Below are 17,747 nucleotides of genomic sequence, written 5' to 3'. Positions count from 1 at the left end.
GATAGTGTGTGCTGCAGCCTCAGTTCTCCTGAACGATCTGAGGCTGCCGCAGGTAGGTTCCTATGGAGACCTTGCCTGTGGCAGTGCTCCATAGGAACATGCTAATGCTGAGAGAAGCAATTCAATGATCGCTTGTTCAAGTTCCGTAGGGGGACTATTAAAAAGTTTAAAATTATATATATATAAATATATATATATATTCAAATCATCCCCCCTTTCTGCAAAATGAAAATGAAAATAAACAATTACAAAAATGAACATTAAATGCTTCTCCATATGTGAAAACGCCTGTTCTTTTAAAATATAAAAATGTTTATCCCATACAGCAAATGGCACAATGTAAAAAAAACAAAAAAAAAACGGCAATTTGCCATTTGTTTGTCACTTCACCTCCCCAAAAAATTTAACAAAAAGTGATCAAAAAGTCATACACACTCCAAAATGATATCAATAAAAAGTACAGCTCATCGCACAAAAAGCGAGCCTACGCACAGCTCTGTACACACAAAAAAAATGTGTGGCGATCTTCAAAAAAAAATAAAAATTTTTCCCATAGTTTTTTTTTTCCAGTTCAGTATAGAATGCAAAAAAAACTATACCGGTAAATGTGGTATTGCTATAATCGTACTGACCCAGAGAATGAAGGTAACAGGCCAGTTTTACAACATAGGTAATGCTGTAAAAACAAAACCCATAAAACTATGGTGGAATTTTTTTTTTATTCCACCCTATTTAAAAAAAAAAATCCAGCTTCCCCTTATATTGTATGCAATAGTAAATGGTACCATTAGAAAGTACACTGCTCAAAAAAATAAAGGGAACACAAAAATAACACATCCTAGATCTGAGTTAATTAAATATTCTTCTGAAATACTTTGTTCTTTACATAGTTGAATGTGCTGAAAACAAAATCACACAAATAAAAAAATGGAAATCTAATTTTTCAACACATGGACGTCTGGATTTGGAGTCACACTCAAAATTAAAGTGGAAAAACACACTACAGGCTGATCCAACTTTGATGTAATGTCCTTAAAACAAGTCAAAATGAGGCTCAGTAGTGTGTGTGGCCTCCACGTGCCTGTAAGACCTCCCTACAACGCCTGTGCATGCTCCTGATGAGGTGGCGGACGGTCTCCTGAGGGATCTCCTCTCAGACCTGGACTAAAGCATCTGCCAACTCCTGGACAGTCTGTGGTGCAACGTGACATTGGTGGATAGAGCGAGACATGATGTCCCAGATGTGCTCAATTGGATTCAGGTCTGGGGAACGGGTGGGCCAGTCCATAGCATCAATGCCTTCGTCTTGCAGGAACTGCTGACACACTCCAGCCACATGAGGTCTAGCATTGTCTTGCATTAGGAGGAACCCAGGGCCAACCGCACCAGCATATGGTCTCACAAGGGGTCTGAGGATCTCATCTTGGTAGCTAATGGCAGTCAGGCTACCTCTGGCGAGCACATGGAGGGCTGTGCGGCCCTCCAAAGAAATGCCACCCCACACCATTACTGGCCCAATGCCAAAGCGGTCATGCTGGAGGATGTTGCAGGCAGCAGAACATTCTCCACGGCGTCTCCAGACTCTGTCACGTCTGTCACATGTGCTCAGTGTGAACCTGCTTTCATCTGTGAAGAGCACAGGGCGCCAGTGGCGAATTTGCCAATCTTGGTGTTCTCTGGCAAATGCCAAACGTCCTGCACGGTGTTGGGCTGTAAGCACAACCCCCACCTGTGGACGTCAGGCCCTCATATCACCCTCATGGAGTCTGTTTCTGACCGTTTGAGCAGACACATGCACATTTGTGGCCTGCTGGAGGTCATTTTGCAGGGCTCTGGCAGTGCTCCTCCTGTTCCTCCTTGCACAAAGGCGGAGGTAGCGGTCCTGCTGCTGGGTTGTTGCCCTCCTACGGCCTCCTCCACGTCTCCTGATGTACTGGCCTGTCTCCTGGTAGTGCCTCCATGCTCTGGACACTACGCTGACAGACACAGCAAACCTTCCTGCCACAGCTCGCATTGATGTGCCATCCTGGATAAGCTGCACTACCTGAGCCACTTGTGTGGGTTGTAGACTCCGTCTCATGCTACCACTAGAGTGAAAGCACCGCCAGCATTCAAAAGTGACCAAAACATCAGCCAGGAAGCATAGGAACTGAGAAGTGGTCTGTGGTTACCACCTGCAAAACCACTCCATTATTGGGGGTGTCTTGCTAATTGCCTATCATTTCCACCTGTTGTCTATCCCATTTGCACAACAGCATGTGAAATTGATTGTCACTCAGTGTTGCTTCCTAAGTGGACAGTTTGATTTCACAGAAGTGTGATTGACTTGGAGTTACATTGTGTTGTTTAAGTGTTCCCTTTATTTTTTTGAGCAGTGTATATCTTGTCCTGCAAAAAACAAGCCCTCACATGCCTATGTCAGTGGAAAAATATAAAAAAAACATATGGCTCTGGGAAGTAAAAAAAAAAAAGAAATGCCCAAATCCTGAAGTGATTAATTCCGTAACAATAGCTGTTAATCTAATTAATCTAAAGCTGCCCATACACATAAGATCAATGTTGCAAACATTTATTTAGAAATTATATATATAAGTGATTGTTTCCATTTTCCAATGGCAATCTGTTTTCTGCCTTAAATATAGACTGACTGTCAAGTTAGATATTGTAGGTAATTTTCGGCTGAAAATGTAGATGAATAGGATACTGATAAATATCTAATTTCTACGGTCACTTTAACTAAAAGAGTTCATTCATTTAAAATATTTATTATATGCTGATCAAACTTTGGAAAATCACCCTGTATGGCAAATCAGCATGTATGGCCTATAAGTCTAGGGCTACATGACGACATGTGTTGAGCAACATTTATGCACCAATCTCGCGCGACAATTTTTATAATGATAGTCTATGGTGTCGCACAGCGACATGCGACTTGCTGCGACGTGACATGACAGTAGTAAAAAATCCATCCAAGATGGATTTTTCTGCGACTGTTGCATCGCAGTCACAGCATGTTGCATTTCGCAATGCAACACCATAAACTATCATTACAAAAGTTGTTGCACGACATTGGTGCGACATCAATGTTGCGCAACACATGTTGCAGTGTAGTTGTGCCCTATGTGTCGCCGCGTAACTAATTGTCGCGTGACAAATGTCGTCGTGTAGCCCTAGCCTAAGTCTCCTCTCGCCGATTAAGGCGCTCTTTCCCCAAGGAGAGCTAGTACCCACCAAATCCTGACTTAGGCCTCTCACCCAGCTAAGCCAGTACTCTCTGCTCTGCACTGATGAGGGGCAATCACCCAGAAACAACTGTCTGCAGATGAGGTGCTGGCTTATTTATTATGCAAGTCATGTCTCAAGGCCTATTTAAATGGTCGAACATTGACTTATAGGATAGCTGACTTACATCTGGTGGAATCAGATGGTGACTGGTGTTGATCGCAAATATTCTAATCGCGAATATCGGCAGTTCGAGAATTCGCGAAGATGTAGAATATAGTGCTATATCTTCATAATCGCAAATATTCTAGATTTTTTTTTCATCTGTACCCTCACTGCTTCTTGCTTGTGGGCCAATGAGAAGGCTGCAATATCTTTGTCTGAGCTAAGCAACATCCCTAGCAACCAATAGGAAAGTTGCCTACCCCTTACTATATAAGAACCTCCCAGCAGCCATTTTCTACAGTTTTATAGAGAACTGAGAGAGACAGCAGTGTCATTGCTGTGCTCTGTGTTTTACTGTGTCATTACATTAGATGGTTAGTTAGCTAGCTTATATAATACAGATAGTTAGATAGGTTATATATATAATACAGATAGTTAGATAGGTTATATATATAATACAGATAGTTAGTGGTAGTCTAGTCAGTGCAGGTTAGATAGTGATATAGTGTAGCTGATAGGTTCCAGTGCAGGGTGTTAGGTAGTGTGATAGGAATTACTGTACTGTGCATTTTCTCCAGCCTCAGGAAACTTCTAGCAGCTTAGAAAATGTAGCAAAAGCGAGCCACACCTGTATTGTGCGCGCAATATGCGCATATTACATTGCCGATTTTTGCAATCAAGAAAATAATGACTGGAGATCACGAATTCTAGAATTTGCGAATTTATGGTGAATATTAGGCCAAAAATGTGTGAAATATCGCAAAAAGAAATATTGCATATGCTGCTGCTCATCACTAATGGTGACTTGCATAAAAATTTATATCCATAATCTTCTCAAAAATCTCTGTACATTTGTACAGTATGTACAAAGAGTTTTGAAAAACAAGTCTATGAACTTAAGAGGAAAATTGGAAAACTGTGGAAAATTTCCAAAATAACCAAAAATGAATTTCAGGTAGCTGCAAACCACATTCTAGCACAGCGATATAGCCACAATAGTTGCACCTCCTGCAGTTCCACTGAATCGAACTTTAATAAACCACAGAACCTTATGGAGATATAAATTCAGCTAAAATATGTCCACATTATGGCCTGAAACTTGCCTTATACAGCATTTGGGGATGAGTAATAAAGGAACAGCAGTTATTACCTGACTCTTGAAGATAGCGATACACCAAGAAATTCACCTCGTCACTGGTTATGCTCATCTTAGCCCCACCTCAGAATGATGAGGTCTACAGGAAGTGAAATTCCCGCTCTGAAAAAACAAGAATAAAAAAATAAATGCTATAATTCAATGCAAACAAGAAGGGTTTTCACTCATTCTGATGCATATACAAACATATAATAACCTAAGAACCACCCCTGGTATCAATTCAGAATAGAAATGTAGGATTTAGACATTCTTCTGTTAGACTCATGTAAGGATCAGTTTGCCAAAACACATTTTTGGTTAATAGTAGAGATGAGCATATTGATTCTAAAAAAATCTAATTCATCTTAAATTTGAAAAAAAAATCAGATTCCATCCAAATCTGAATCTTACGATTTTGTTTGGATAAATCTTTGAAAATGACCACCATTTTACAGGTCAGGCGACAGAGAAGAAGGCATCTGCTACCAAAAAGGGATAATTTGTGAACTGTGCAGTGTGTTAAAACAGGTTGTTTGTTACCACTGGTTACAAAGCGTTTACCCATGGACATATACAGGTTAAACTCGAAAAATTTGAATATCGTGCAAAAGTCTATTTATTTTAGTAATGCAAATTAAAAGGAATTATATTAATGCAGCTTAGAATTAGAAATTTGTGAAAAGGTTCAATATTCTAGGCTCAAATTGTCAGACTCTAGTCAGCTAATTAATCCATACCCCCTGAGCAAAGGGTACCTCAAAATTGTGACTTTGGGGTTTCATAAGCTATAAGCCATAATCATCCAAATTATACCAAATAAAGGCGTGAAATATCTCGCTTTGCATGTAATGAGTCTCCTATGTTAGTTTCACCTTTTAAGTTGCATTACTGAAATAAATGAACTTTGCACGATATTCAAATTTTTCCAGTTTCACCTGTATGTCACTGTTACGTGTCATCATTACTAATGCTTCCTTGGCCTAGAAGAGATTGAAAGGGGTTGGATACAGTCCTATGAGACCTCAGAGTGTAATGCAACTTTTCAGGGCAAGCTGAGCACTTTCGATTTGGGTAGAATTTATTCATGAATCGAAAATATATGAGTCTTTTATAAATATGAGTTATAAATAATGAGTCTTTTATAAAAGTCTGTTAGGCTCTGTTCACGTAGCACTTTTACTACATTTGGCATATACAATATACAGAAGCAGTTCCCAGCTCATATGTCAAAACTCTCCATATTATCCTGTTTGACCGACAGATGCCAGAAATGCCATTTTGCCTTCTGCCAAGTTAGTGCACATCACAATACCTTTTATGAGCTGCACAGGAAAGCACAGTCTACTGCGTTTTCCTATACACCAGCATATTTTTAAAATAATGAGTCTATGGGTGAGGTATGCAACTGCTTATACAGTGGCACACCCCGGAGACTTCTGTCAGAGGTACACCTCAGGAAATAATGCCAACCAGGGGCATAGCTAAAGGCTCATGGGCCCTGGTGCAAGAGTTCAGCCTGGACCCCCCTTCCTTCAGTGATTTGTGGCCAGGGGCAGGGAAACACATAGCCTTCGTGCTGACTGAGGCAAAAATTGAAACGGCACCCCCCCCGATACAAAATTCTTCACCTAACCCCTTCCTTCAAGCCAGAGGTGTAGCTTGACCAGCATGCACTTTCTATAATATCGGTGTCGTCTTATGCACTACAAGGGTCTTTGGGCCCCCTCAGGCTCCTTGACCCAGTAGCAACTGCTATCTCTGCACCCCTTATAGCTACACCCCTGATGGCAACGTATACCTGAAGCTCTAAATATGATGCAAGCTGAGCTTTACCTTATAAAATTAACATTTTTCCCAAAGAATTTTATTTTAATTTGTTACTTAATGGTATAGCGGTATAAAGGATAACACATTATTGGGGACATTTCTTGGAACTGGTGCATAGCAAAAGTGGAAGAGTTACTGTAGAGGGAAGTCAGGTGGGCGTATGTATATCGATATATATATGTATCTGCCCCTTCATTGATGTGTGTGTATATATATATATATATATATATATATATATATGGGCCTATAACTGCCCATGTATGCCCCAGGTTTATAATGAGTATATATGCGTATATAGATGCGCCCCAAGTATCTATATACATATATATATACTTAAATGCGGCCTAACCAGCCCCCTCCTAAATGCCAGTTCCTGCAGGGGTGGATATGTCTCCAGGTGGCTGGTGACTTCAAAGGCTAAGGGATCAATAGATCTGAGGCCTTTTGTTGAGTTTCCCCAGCTTATCAGCCTAGTTACTATGCTCTCACCCACCTTGTGTTTGTGACATGGCTGGGTGTGTGGTGCTGCTAGCCTCAGGGGGCCAACTGGCAGTCCTGAGTGCAGGCATACGTCACAGTCACACTATGATGTCACATCCCTGAGGAGGGGGAGGTGGGCTGTTTCTGAGGCTGATATATGAGCCCGAAGGCAGGAACAAGGGTCTCTTGGATCTGGACTACAATCAGAGACACATGGGAACAGCTCCCTGAAGGAAAAGAGGCAGAGCCCCACATGCCCCTGGAGATGGCTGAGTAACCCTTTCCGTCCAGCATTGCAGTACCCCTAATACCCCTGCCCTGATTTACCCCTATTCACCTCTGGCCTACATTGGGTTAACACTAACCCCTGCATTCTTCTTAACCCCTGCATTAACCCCTGCTGCACCAACCATCCCGTAACCCCGGCTGCTGAATTCCTGCAGTCAGTATTTACCCCTGCTGCTGACCTCCTGCAGCATTAACCTCAGCCCTGTCTGCCTCTGCCCATATCCTTTACCCCTGCATTCCCTGCCCTGCAGAGCATCAACCCCTGCCATCCCTGCACCCCAGTTCTCCTGCATTCCCTGTGTGCAGCCCCAACATACCCTTGCTGTGCAGTATTACCCCTTTATTTCCATCATCCCCTGCACTGTGATTATCCCTACATTGCAGTGATTGTGTGGTTTACAGCCCCGCTTTAACCCTTGCATTGCTGGGCTGTATTACCCTTTCTACCCTGTAGGGACAGTGAGTAGCCAGGCGGGTGGGTTGCTGCTAATGAATGTATGTAAGTGTATACTTAGTGTGTGGGGTGGAATTGGGAATTGTGTATTGTCTAGTGTAGTATTATCTGTGTTGTAGGTGTTTATTGTAATAATCTTACTGTACTGTGATGTGTGCGTCTGTATGTATATATATCTATAGATCAATGGTTGGTACGATTGATCTATAGATATACACTCACCTAAAGAATTATTAGGAACACCATACTAATACGGTGTTGGACCCCCTTTTGCCTTCAGAACTGCCTTAATTCTACGTGGCATTGATTCAACAAGGTGCTGATAGCATTCTTTAGAAATGTTGGCCCATATTGATAGGATAGCATCTTGCATTTGATGGAGATTTGAGGGATGCGCATCCAGGGCACGAAGCTCCCGTTCCACCACATCCCAAAGATACTCTATTGGGTTGAGATCTGGTGACTGTGGGGGCCATTTTAGTACAGTGAACTCATTGTCATGTTCAAGAAACCAATTTGAAATGATTCGAGCTTTGTGACATGGTGCATTATCCTGTTGGAAGTAGCCATCTACTGGATACATGTTCTCATTCTGTTTACGCCAAATTCGGACTCTACCATTTGAATGTCTCAACAGAAATCGAGATTCATCAGACCAGGCAACATTTTTCCTGTCTTAAACAGTCCAATTTTGGTCAGCTCGTGCAAATTGTAGCCTCTTTTTCCTATTTGTAGTGGAGATGAGTGGTAACCGGGTACCGTGTGGGGTCTTCTGCTGTTGTAGCCCATCCGCCTCAAGGTTGTGCGTGTTGTGGCTTCACAAATGCTTTGCTGCATACCTCGGTTGTAACGAGTGGTTATTTCAGTCAACGTTGCTCTTCTATCAGCTTGAATCAGTCGGCCCATTCTCCTCTGACCTCTAGCATCCACAAGGCATTTTTGCCCACAGGACTGCCGCATACTGGATGTTTTTCCTTTTTCACACCATTCTTTGTAAACCCTAGAAATGGTTGTGCGTGAAAATCCCAGTAACTGAGCAGATTGTGAAATACTCAGACCGGCCCGTCTGGCACCAACAACCATGCCACACTCAAAATTGCTTAAATCACCTTTCTTTCCCATTCTGACATTCAGTTTGGAGTTTAGGAGATTGTCTTGACCAGGACCACCCCACTAAATGCATTGAAGCAACTGCCATGCGATTGGTTGACTAGATAATTGCATTAATGAGAAATAGAACAGGTGTTCCTAATAATTCTTTAGGTGAGTGTATATAGATATAGCGTATTAGTAGACTATTGTGTAATAAATATTTTATTATTTAAGGGCACAGTGTCTGGTCCATTATTATAGTACAGTAAGGCGCAGGCAGTTGGCTTTCAGCGCAGCGTGCAGGCAAGGCGAGGGTGTATATGTTATAATTTAGGCATAAATAGGTGGAGTCATCACTAGACGACTCACGCCTATTTATGAATATTAATAAATTATTGAGATTTGCATAAATATCAATAATTAATATTTTCCTTAACAGTTACCCATTATGATATTCCATAGGACTTTTGAAACATAAGAGCTGGAAAGTTGACAGTTGGTTGTTATGGATAACTTCTCTCTTTTTCCTTTGCACTTGTTTTGAGATAGCACCCACATTTCCTTCCAACATGTGGATTGCAGAGTTGTAGATTTTTGACTTGATCATCTGATATCAACCAACATGACATAGTGCTTGATATTTCTGATGATATCCCGTATACCCTATTTGTTTGCAAGGGATGCCACAAAGGGGAAGTAACGTGCAGTACATGTCGAAGGTAGTTCAGACCATATGACTTTGAATGTGGTTGCATGTGAACAGACATGTCACAATGCAAGACAGATGCGTACGGCAGTTGAGGTCATTATAGCAAGAAAGCTCTCCACTGTTGGCAAAATGCCTTTAGCCTGCAGGCCTTCTTTATCATCAAAAGGCTGAAATGAAATCTGACTATTATATTAAAATTCCTGAGTCTCCTAGCAGCATTCCTATGTAATTGTGACAGTTCCTGAATATTACTCCTAAATAACACGGTAGGGAATATTCTATCTATTCCACTTCTCCTGTTCTTGCAGCTGTCTGCTTTATCATCTAAGAGTGAGCACATTGTTATATTTAAATACTTCATTTCATTCATTTCCCAGGAGGGAATGGAATTAACACATAAAAAGAATTAATTTCTGATGGAACATTTGACAATACAATGCAAAACTTTTAATCAGTTAATAACAGGTAGAAAAAAAAAAGGAAAGTGGTATTTATGATATTAAACTGGAGTTCTACTCATTATGGAGCCCAGCAATAAATAATGCTTTTCAAAAAGGCTATAATAGACAAAAACATCAATAGATTAACAGTGAGCTAATGTCTACAGTCTCCATGGAGAAGTATATTACAGCTGTCACAGCAACAGATATGTTCACCGCTGATAAATAGGACAAAACAACTCGAAGAAAAATGTATCCGCTGATATATCAACAGACCTGTATTACAACCTTGTCTTTAAAGCAGACCACTCACCACTCAGGAGAAACCATTTTCTCACCATACATTAACCATAGTTTATTCATACTAGTTGGTATAATAATAAAAGGGGTTATCAGATTTTGACAACCCCTTTTTTTAGTAGGAGGATTTAGTTTACCTGCAGCACCTCCACAGGCAAAAATAAGTATAACACCGTCAATGAACTATCTGTGTGTGTCATGGGTGTGCTGGGAGGTGCTGATTGTAGCCGCTCTAGTTAGAGGCTCTGAATCAATGATTCTCTCTGTTTACTCTGAATTCTCTAAAAAGTTGTTTGAAAATTGGTTTTCCAAATCAGACAACCCCTTTAATAGAATGCAAATATTTGGTCCATGAATTATTCACAAATCTTACATTTTGTTTTTTAAATAGAAATAAAAGCCAACAAAAACTGCTAATTATCAGGTTGTGTTGTTTGCTAAGAAGTAGGCCAAGAGCGTATCTTCTAGTCACCCACCGCTAAAATAAGAATGTCTTGGTGGGTATGTACAGTGGGGGAAATAATTATTTGACCCCTCACTGATTTTGTAAGTTTGTCCAATGACAAAGAAATGAAAAGTCTCAGAACAGTATCATTTCAATGGTAGGTTTATTGTAACAGTGGCAGATAGCACATCAAAAGGAAAATCGAAAAAATAACTTTAAATAAAAGATAGCAACTGATTTGCATTTCATTGAGTGAAATAAGTATTTGAACCCTCTAACAAAAAAAGACTTAATACTTGGTGGAAAAACCCTTGTTTGCAAGCACAGAGGTCAAACGTTTCTTGTAATTGATGACCAAGTTTGCGCACATTTTAGGAGGAATGTTGGTCCACTCCTCTTTGCAGATCATCTCTAAATCCCTAAGGTTTCGAGGCTGTCTCTGTGCAACTCTGAGCTTGAGCTCCCTCCATAGGTTTTCGATTGGATTAAGGTCCGGAGACTGACTAGGCCACTCCATGACCTTAATGTGCTTCTTCTTGAGCCACTCCTTTGTTGCCTTTGCTGTATGTTTTGGGTCATTGTCGTGCTGGAACACCCATCCACGACCCATTTTCAGTTTCCTGGCAGAGGGAAGGAGGTTGTCGCTCAGGATTTCACGATACATGGCTCCGTCCATTTTCCCGTTTATGCGAATAAGTTGTCCTGTGCCCTTAGCAGAAAAACACCCCCAAAGCAAAATGTTTCCACCCCCATGCTTGACGGTGGGGACGGTGTTTTGGGGGTCATAGGCAGCATTTTTCTTCCTCCAAACACAGCGAGTTGAGTTAATGCCAAAGAGCTCTATTTTGGTCTCATCAGACCACAGCACCTTCTCCCAGTCACTCTCTGAATCATTCAGGTGTTCATTGGCAAACTTCAGACGGGCCTGCACATGTGCCTTCCTGAGCAGGGGGACCTTGCGAGCCCTGCAGGATTTTAATCCATTGCGGTGTAATGTGTTTCCAATGGTTTTCTTGGTGACTGTGGTCCCTGCTAATTTGAGGTCATTAACTAACTCCTCCCGTGTAGTTCTAGGATGCTTTTTCACCTTTCTCAGAACCATTGACACCCCACGAGGTGAGATCTTGCGTGGAGCCCCAGAGCGAGGTCGATTGATGGTCATTTTGTGCTCCTTCCATTTTCGAACAATCGCACCAACAGTTGTCACCTTCTCTCCCAGCTTCTTGCTAATGGTTTTGTAGCCCATTCCAGCCTTGTGCAGGTCTACAATTTTGTCTCTGACATCCTTGGACAGCTCTTTGGTCTTTCCCATGTTGGAGGGTTTGGAGTCTGCTTGATTGATTGATTCTGTGGACAGGTGTCTTTTATACAGGTGACTAGTTAAGACAGGTGTCCTTAATGAGGGTGACTAATTGAGTAGAAGTGTCTAACCACTCTGTGGGAGCCAGAACTCTTAATGGTTGGTAGGGGTTCAAATACTTATTTCACTCAATGAAATGCAAATCAGTTGCTATCTTTTATTTAAAGTTTTTTTTTCGATTTTCCTTTTGATGTGCTATCTGCCACTGTTACAATAAACCTACCATTGAAATGATACTGTTCTGAGACTTTTCATTTCTTTGTCATTGGACAAACTTACAAAATCAGTGAGGGGTCAAATAATTATTTCCCCCACTGTATATCTTCATTTCTGGGGTAAACAAAAGAGCCCTGGAGGGAGAGGGTTCTCCGTGCTGGAATTGTCCTTATAAATGTAGACATTTTATGTTTTAACCCATTACGTTCAGCTTTACTATAACCTTTCATAGCGTGTAAGACTATTAGTGCTACCATCAATACATTATGAATAACGATGGGTGAAGTATTTAAAAGTTCAATGTGGCTGCTAGGCCGAATTTTACAAAGAAAAACACTTTGTGACAAATTACTTTGTCACAAAGTTAATTTCTTTGTAAGTAGTGGGTGCAATAAAAAGGAGTGGCGATTACGCAGCTCCCTGTCATTGTACCCCTCATATGCCACGTTTATACATGATTGCGGGATCTGATATTAATAACAGTGTACAATAAAAAAAATAATAAGAATAATACTGACCTGATCAATTTGCTCATGAAGGTCCGGCTGGTGCCATCTTGCTTGAAGGTCTGGCGCAAAATCTTGCGCTGCCCAAGATGGCGTCATCATGTCGGCCAGCGCGGTGACGTCATACACCACCACACACAGCATTTTGGCCAAGATCTTCAAGCAATATGGCGGCGCCCGGCCGCCGCGATCTAATGTATCAGGTAAGTATTATTTTTTTTGCTTTTTACACTAGTTAAGGTTAATTCGATCTGCTACCATGAAGCACGAGAAAATTCGGCTTTGCGGCAAATCTAATTTGTCCTTAAATTCAGTTGCACACACAGTCTTCAATTGCAACTTTTTTTTATGCCTTAAACTGGTGTAGCAGATTTCATAAATGACTCCCTAAATTTCCCCACATAATGCTAATATGCAAATTAAACATGCTACCCTACGTTTCTGGAAAAAAATATGTGCAAATTAGCACATCTTATATCTTCTGGCATCAGAGAGGCTCAGCTTTCTTTTCCTTTTGGAATGAACTTGAACTTGAATATATTTCCCAGAAACCCCAAAATATGTAAATTAGCTTTCCTTCCAAAATGAAAGGAAAGCTAAGGCTCTCTGGTGCCAGTCCATATAAGATGTGCTAATTTGTATACATTTTTTCAAGAAAACTAGAGGACCCTGGCCTACAATACTCCTCATGCTCTCTATATAAAAAAAAAGTAACCCCCTCCTCCCTCCCAGACCCTAACCAAGGTCTCAGCGCTAATTAAAAAAAAGAGCTGTTTGCTGATATGAGACATTTAAAGCTGTATTACACCTGACGATTTTTCGAGAGATGATTGCTAACGAGCGTTTGTATGAATGCACGTTAGCGATCATAAGCGATCATATTGCAGTGTTATACTGCCGCCGATTGCCCGATGAACAAGCAAATGCTTGTTCATCGAGCAATTGTGATTTTTAAGCATGCTTAAAAATAATTTTTTTGCCGGCGGAAGATCGTGCTGTCTAATTACAATCTGCCACCGTCAAACCACAAAACAGCATGGGAACAAGCGATAGCATAGTGATTGCTTCTCTTGAGGCTGCATGTAATATCAGTGGTCTCCTCTGCTAGCTAGCAGGCGATTACCGGGAGGGAAAGCTTCCCACCCGACAATCACTTGCTCAATCGGCCTGTCTAATACAGGCTTTAGGTTTATTTTTATTTTAGATGCAAGAGTGGTTTGAACATGTCTTTTCCAGAGGATTATTATTCGGAGACATTTCATTTTTCTACTTTTTGGAAGGAGGACTGATTTTCATAATTCACTAATTTTGTAGAATCCTAAGTTTTTTAAAAGCTCAAAACATATTCTCATCTCTGATTCTTTGTTAAACACAATATACAGAATTACTGGTAGCAATGTATGATATTGTTCAAGGGTTCTGTACAAGTGCTCTAGGGAATCAGGAAGGATTCTTTTTCCACTTTATGATGAACTGAGTCTGTGCCACAAAGTGTATTTTTTACCTTCCTCTGGATCATTTGTGGTATTGTTGAGCAAACTGAAGCATTCAAAGTGGAATTTGGTCCGAAGTTTAGCAAAACTTTGTTTTGCCACAAATTCAAATTTCCTCGTGCTTCGTGGTAACAAATCAGGTTTTCCTAAAATAGTAGCTGCACATGTTACAAAGCAAAACTAAGTGTAGAGAAGACAAGCTCGGGAACGCAAAATCACCCATAATGCCATGCACCCAGCCAATCCACAGATATCCATTCTCTGTGATGTCACAGCCCTGTAAAACCCTCATCCCACTCAGTCTCCGCCATTTCACTGTGATCTGAGCATAGGAAGAGATGTGGCAAGCACTCATGTGCTAGGGACAGTGTTGCTGAAAATGATTAATAGAAGAATTCAATACCAATAAGATGGAAGCCTTTATTATTCCAGTGACCAACCTGCCAACAATAGCATCCAGATGGGGGGGGGGGCAGGTCGTAATGATGACCATCCTTATCTTTTGCTGGCTTTACTTCCTAGAAAAGTCAGAAAAATGCAGAGAGAGGGGGAGCTGGATATTCCTGGTGACATATTCTCATCGATATTAGATGATGTGGAAAGGAAGGAAAATCAGATGGCAGAAGAAGGGCTCCCACCTGTAGGGCAGGAGAGCGCTGGGGTTGGAGAAGTGGGTATGCTAGCATATTGTGCCCTCATCTAACCAGCCACACCCAATACCAACAACAGCCTCTGTTTAAAGGTGCATTAAAGGTGCAGCGCAGCCATTAACAATGAAGACCGATTATATAATGCAGTCCTCATTATTAAATAAAAGGCTGCTGCAGGCTAATTGGCTGTTCGGTTCTACACTGCAGCATGGTCACAACCTGCCCGCACCCCAGCTGCTCTGTGAGGCTGTACCCTAAGGCAGAGTGGCCTGGGTATACCTCATTTTTATGATATGCGACTAATTAATTCGGAGCTAATCAAACTTCGGTGAAACTTTGCTCATCTCTAATTTGGGGTTTGTAAATATAAAAAGGTTAAACTTGATAGACTTACAGTCTTTTTGAAACCACCAAATATACTGTACAAATATATATTTAAAATTCTAAATAATCTTTCTTGTCATGTTGTTTGGTCTAGGTGCAATAAAAGTGAGATTGTTGGTGTTGTCTTCTTTTTCTTTGAGCAACTTCTGTTCATATAAAACCTGATCAAGAGACAAAATTCTTGTGATATAATAGCTCTCTTTTTTGTTGAGAAATGGAATTGGCATGTCCTTCTCGTATGACTTTTTGACAAACGTTCTTTCTATAAATATATCAAAGTCTGAAACAAGATATTTTCTTTCTATGAGTGCACTCAAACATGTGCCATTTGAACTTTTGTACATCTAGATATTTATTTGGCACATCTCCCCTTGTTATTCTGTTTCAAAGGTTGGCTCTTCCAAAAAAGAACTACAGTAGAGTAAGAATCTTTTCTTTACATTGTTTGATGGAACTAAATAAAAAGAGAAAGTTCAATTCACTTCTTTGAAGAGAAAAAGTTTAAAAAAAGTGATTTTTTTATTATTATTAATAATATGGTAATATGACAAACTAAGGCCAATGTCATGCTGGGTAGGATGCAAGAAACAATAGAAACACAGAAAACTATGAAACAAGTGTCTAGGCCAGAAGCTGTGGATAAAGGTCACTTCCTAGCAAATCCCTACCAACTCTCCCTGGACTTCTGTGCCCACGTTCAGACCCTGAAGATGGGAATAAACGTACCCCCGTGCCTAAGACTAAAGAAACCCTAAGATCCCTAAGAAAGTGGAAAAGGGGAAAAGAGACAGCCTGCTTTCTCAAGCAAGGAGGGAGCAGGTGTCTCCCTAACAGCCTAGAAAGAACACAAGAGAGAAACAAAACCAACTTATCTGTGGCTGAGCAGAAACAGCAATTCCTTCCTTACTTCCTTCTTTCCACAGAGCAAGATAGAAGCTATAACCCGCACAGGACAGTGGGAAAGGGAGTAATTTAAACTCATTCAAACGACCGCACCCAGTGCACCTGAAAGGAGGCGGATACAGCTCAAATCCAAACCCAAAACAAAACAAACTACACATGTGCTGCTAGCCTGGCAGACCTCCGCACATAACCTGAGCAGGGCATGACAGCAAAGTTCTCACTTCAGTTATTTGGTCAGTTATTTTCATCTTTTCTAATCAGCCAAAACCAGTTGCGAGTCAAAAGCACAGAACAGGTACAGATCTTTCCATTATACCTTATTTCTGTGTAGGCTTCAGTACTGGTTTTGTCTCACAAACACTGATGGAAATAACTGAACAAATAACTGAAGTGAGAACTTTGTCTAATATCTCAACCTATCTGAGCTCCACTGCTGTCTTCCCCTACCAGTCGCCACAACAATACTGTCCTCAGCTTGGCTAAAGGAGATGCTGGCCAGTGCATATGCAGATTGTAGGGTCATTCACCCAATCATTGAGCCAGGCAGTCCGGTCAATCTGTATACCTTGCTGTCTGGCCAGTCAGGAGATTCAGGAGACTCAGCTAGGTCATCTATGTAAAGAATCAAATTGTGGCAGCTCAAGGCCAGTTTTTATTTTCTCTAACTTGGTTGTTATTAGGATTGCTGTTTTTGTGACTATCAGTTTTTTTTTTTACCCCGCTTGTCCCTCATAATTCCTCTGACTTCCCCTTCAGCTAATTACTTGCTTTTTCTGAACCTTACATTGTCGAAGCCCCCTCTATCCTGCTGAAATTGACTGTTATGCTATTGCTGACTTTCACCATTGACTTTTTACTGACTATGTTTCTGGCTCTGGTATGACGTTATCGCCTGACTGATTTATGGTCCTGGTATTGAACTTTGACTTTGGTTAGATTTACTCTTATTCATTACCTACTTTCACCTTCTATGCCAATTGGTGACCGAAGGACCTCTGGCAGTGAAGTCAAGATCCTTGTATAGGGTTTAAAGAATGAAGACTGGGGACATTAGAATCCACTAACCAGGTTACTGTGGCCTTTCTACCATCATTGCAGGTGAGCATATTATTGCAAAGGGGTTGACTGTGTTACAAAATTCTTTGTGAGGTGTACCATTATAGCCTACTGGGGTAACAGAGTTTAGTTCACAGACTATGATATCCCTCTGTTGACAGCTGCATTAGGCTTCATTCACACATCCGCAATTCTGTTCCGCGTTTTGCGGAACGGAATTGCGGACCCATTCATTTCTATGGGGCCACACGATGTGTTGCCCGGAACCGGAATTGCAGACCCGCACTTCCAGGTCCGCAATTCAGTTCCTGAAAAAAATAGAACATATCCTATTCTTGTCCGCAATTGCGGACAAGATTAGGCATTTTCTATTAAGTGCCGGTGATTTGCGGTCCGCAAAATGCGGAACGCACATTGCTGGTGTCCGTGTTTTGTGGATCCGTGGATCCACAAAACACTTATGGACGTGTGAATGGACCCTTAGGCACATCTCTCTGGAGGACCACCAAGATCTATTAATGTTTATTTATATTAGTAGGTAGCACTCCATTTTTTTATATGGATATTCCAGCAAAAAACATTTACCTACTCAGGCAAATGGGATCTAAAAGCTTTTTATTCT

At 41.0% G+C, this 17,747-nt stretch overlaps 1 protein-coding gene across 3 annotated transcripts in view; it reads right to left on the bottom strand.

The window, feature by feature from the left end:
* TBL1X (transducin beta like 1 X-linked) overlaps positions 1–17,747 on the bottom strand; it is a 365,710-nt gene that overhangs the window by 102,461 nt on the left and 245,502 nt on the right. For all 3 annotated transcript variants that reach the window (XM_040423758.1, XM_040423761.1, XM_040423759.1), the window contains one exon: positions 4,538–4,645. In XM_040423758.1, coding sequence (XP_040279692.1) covers positions 4,538–4,595 — 58 coding nt within the window. In that variant the 5' untranslated portion in view covers positions 4,596–4,645. The remainder of the gene's footprint in view (positions 1–4,537; positions 4,646–17,747) is intronic.

Source organism: Bufo bufo, chromosome 3 (assembly GCF_905171765.1).
Source record: "Bufo bufo chromosome 3, aBufBuf1.1, whole genome shotgun sequence".
NCBI classification, from domain to species: Eukaryota; Metazoa; Chordata; class Amphibia; order Anura; family Bufonidae; genus Bufo; species Bufo bufo.
The sequence above is the reverse complement of the archived record's forward strand: the minus strand, read 5'-3'. Positions and strand labels throughout refer to the sequence as shown.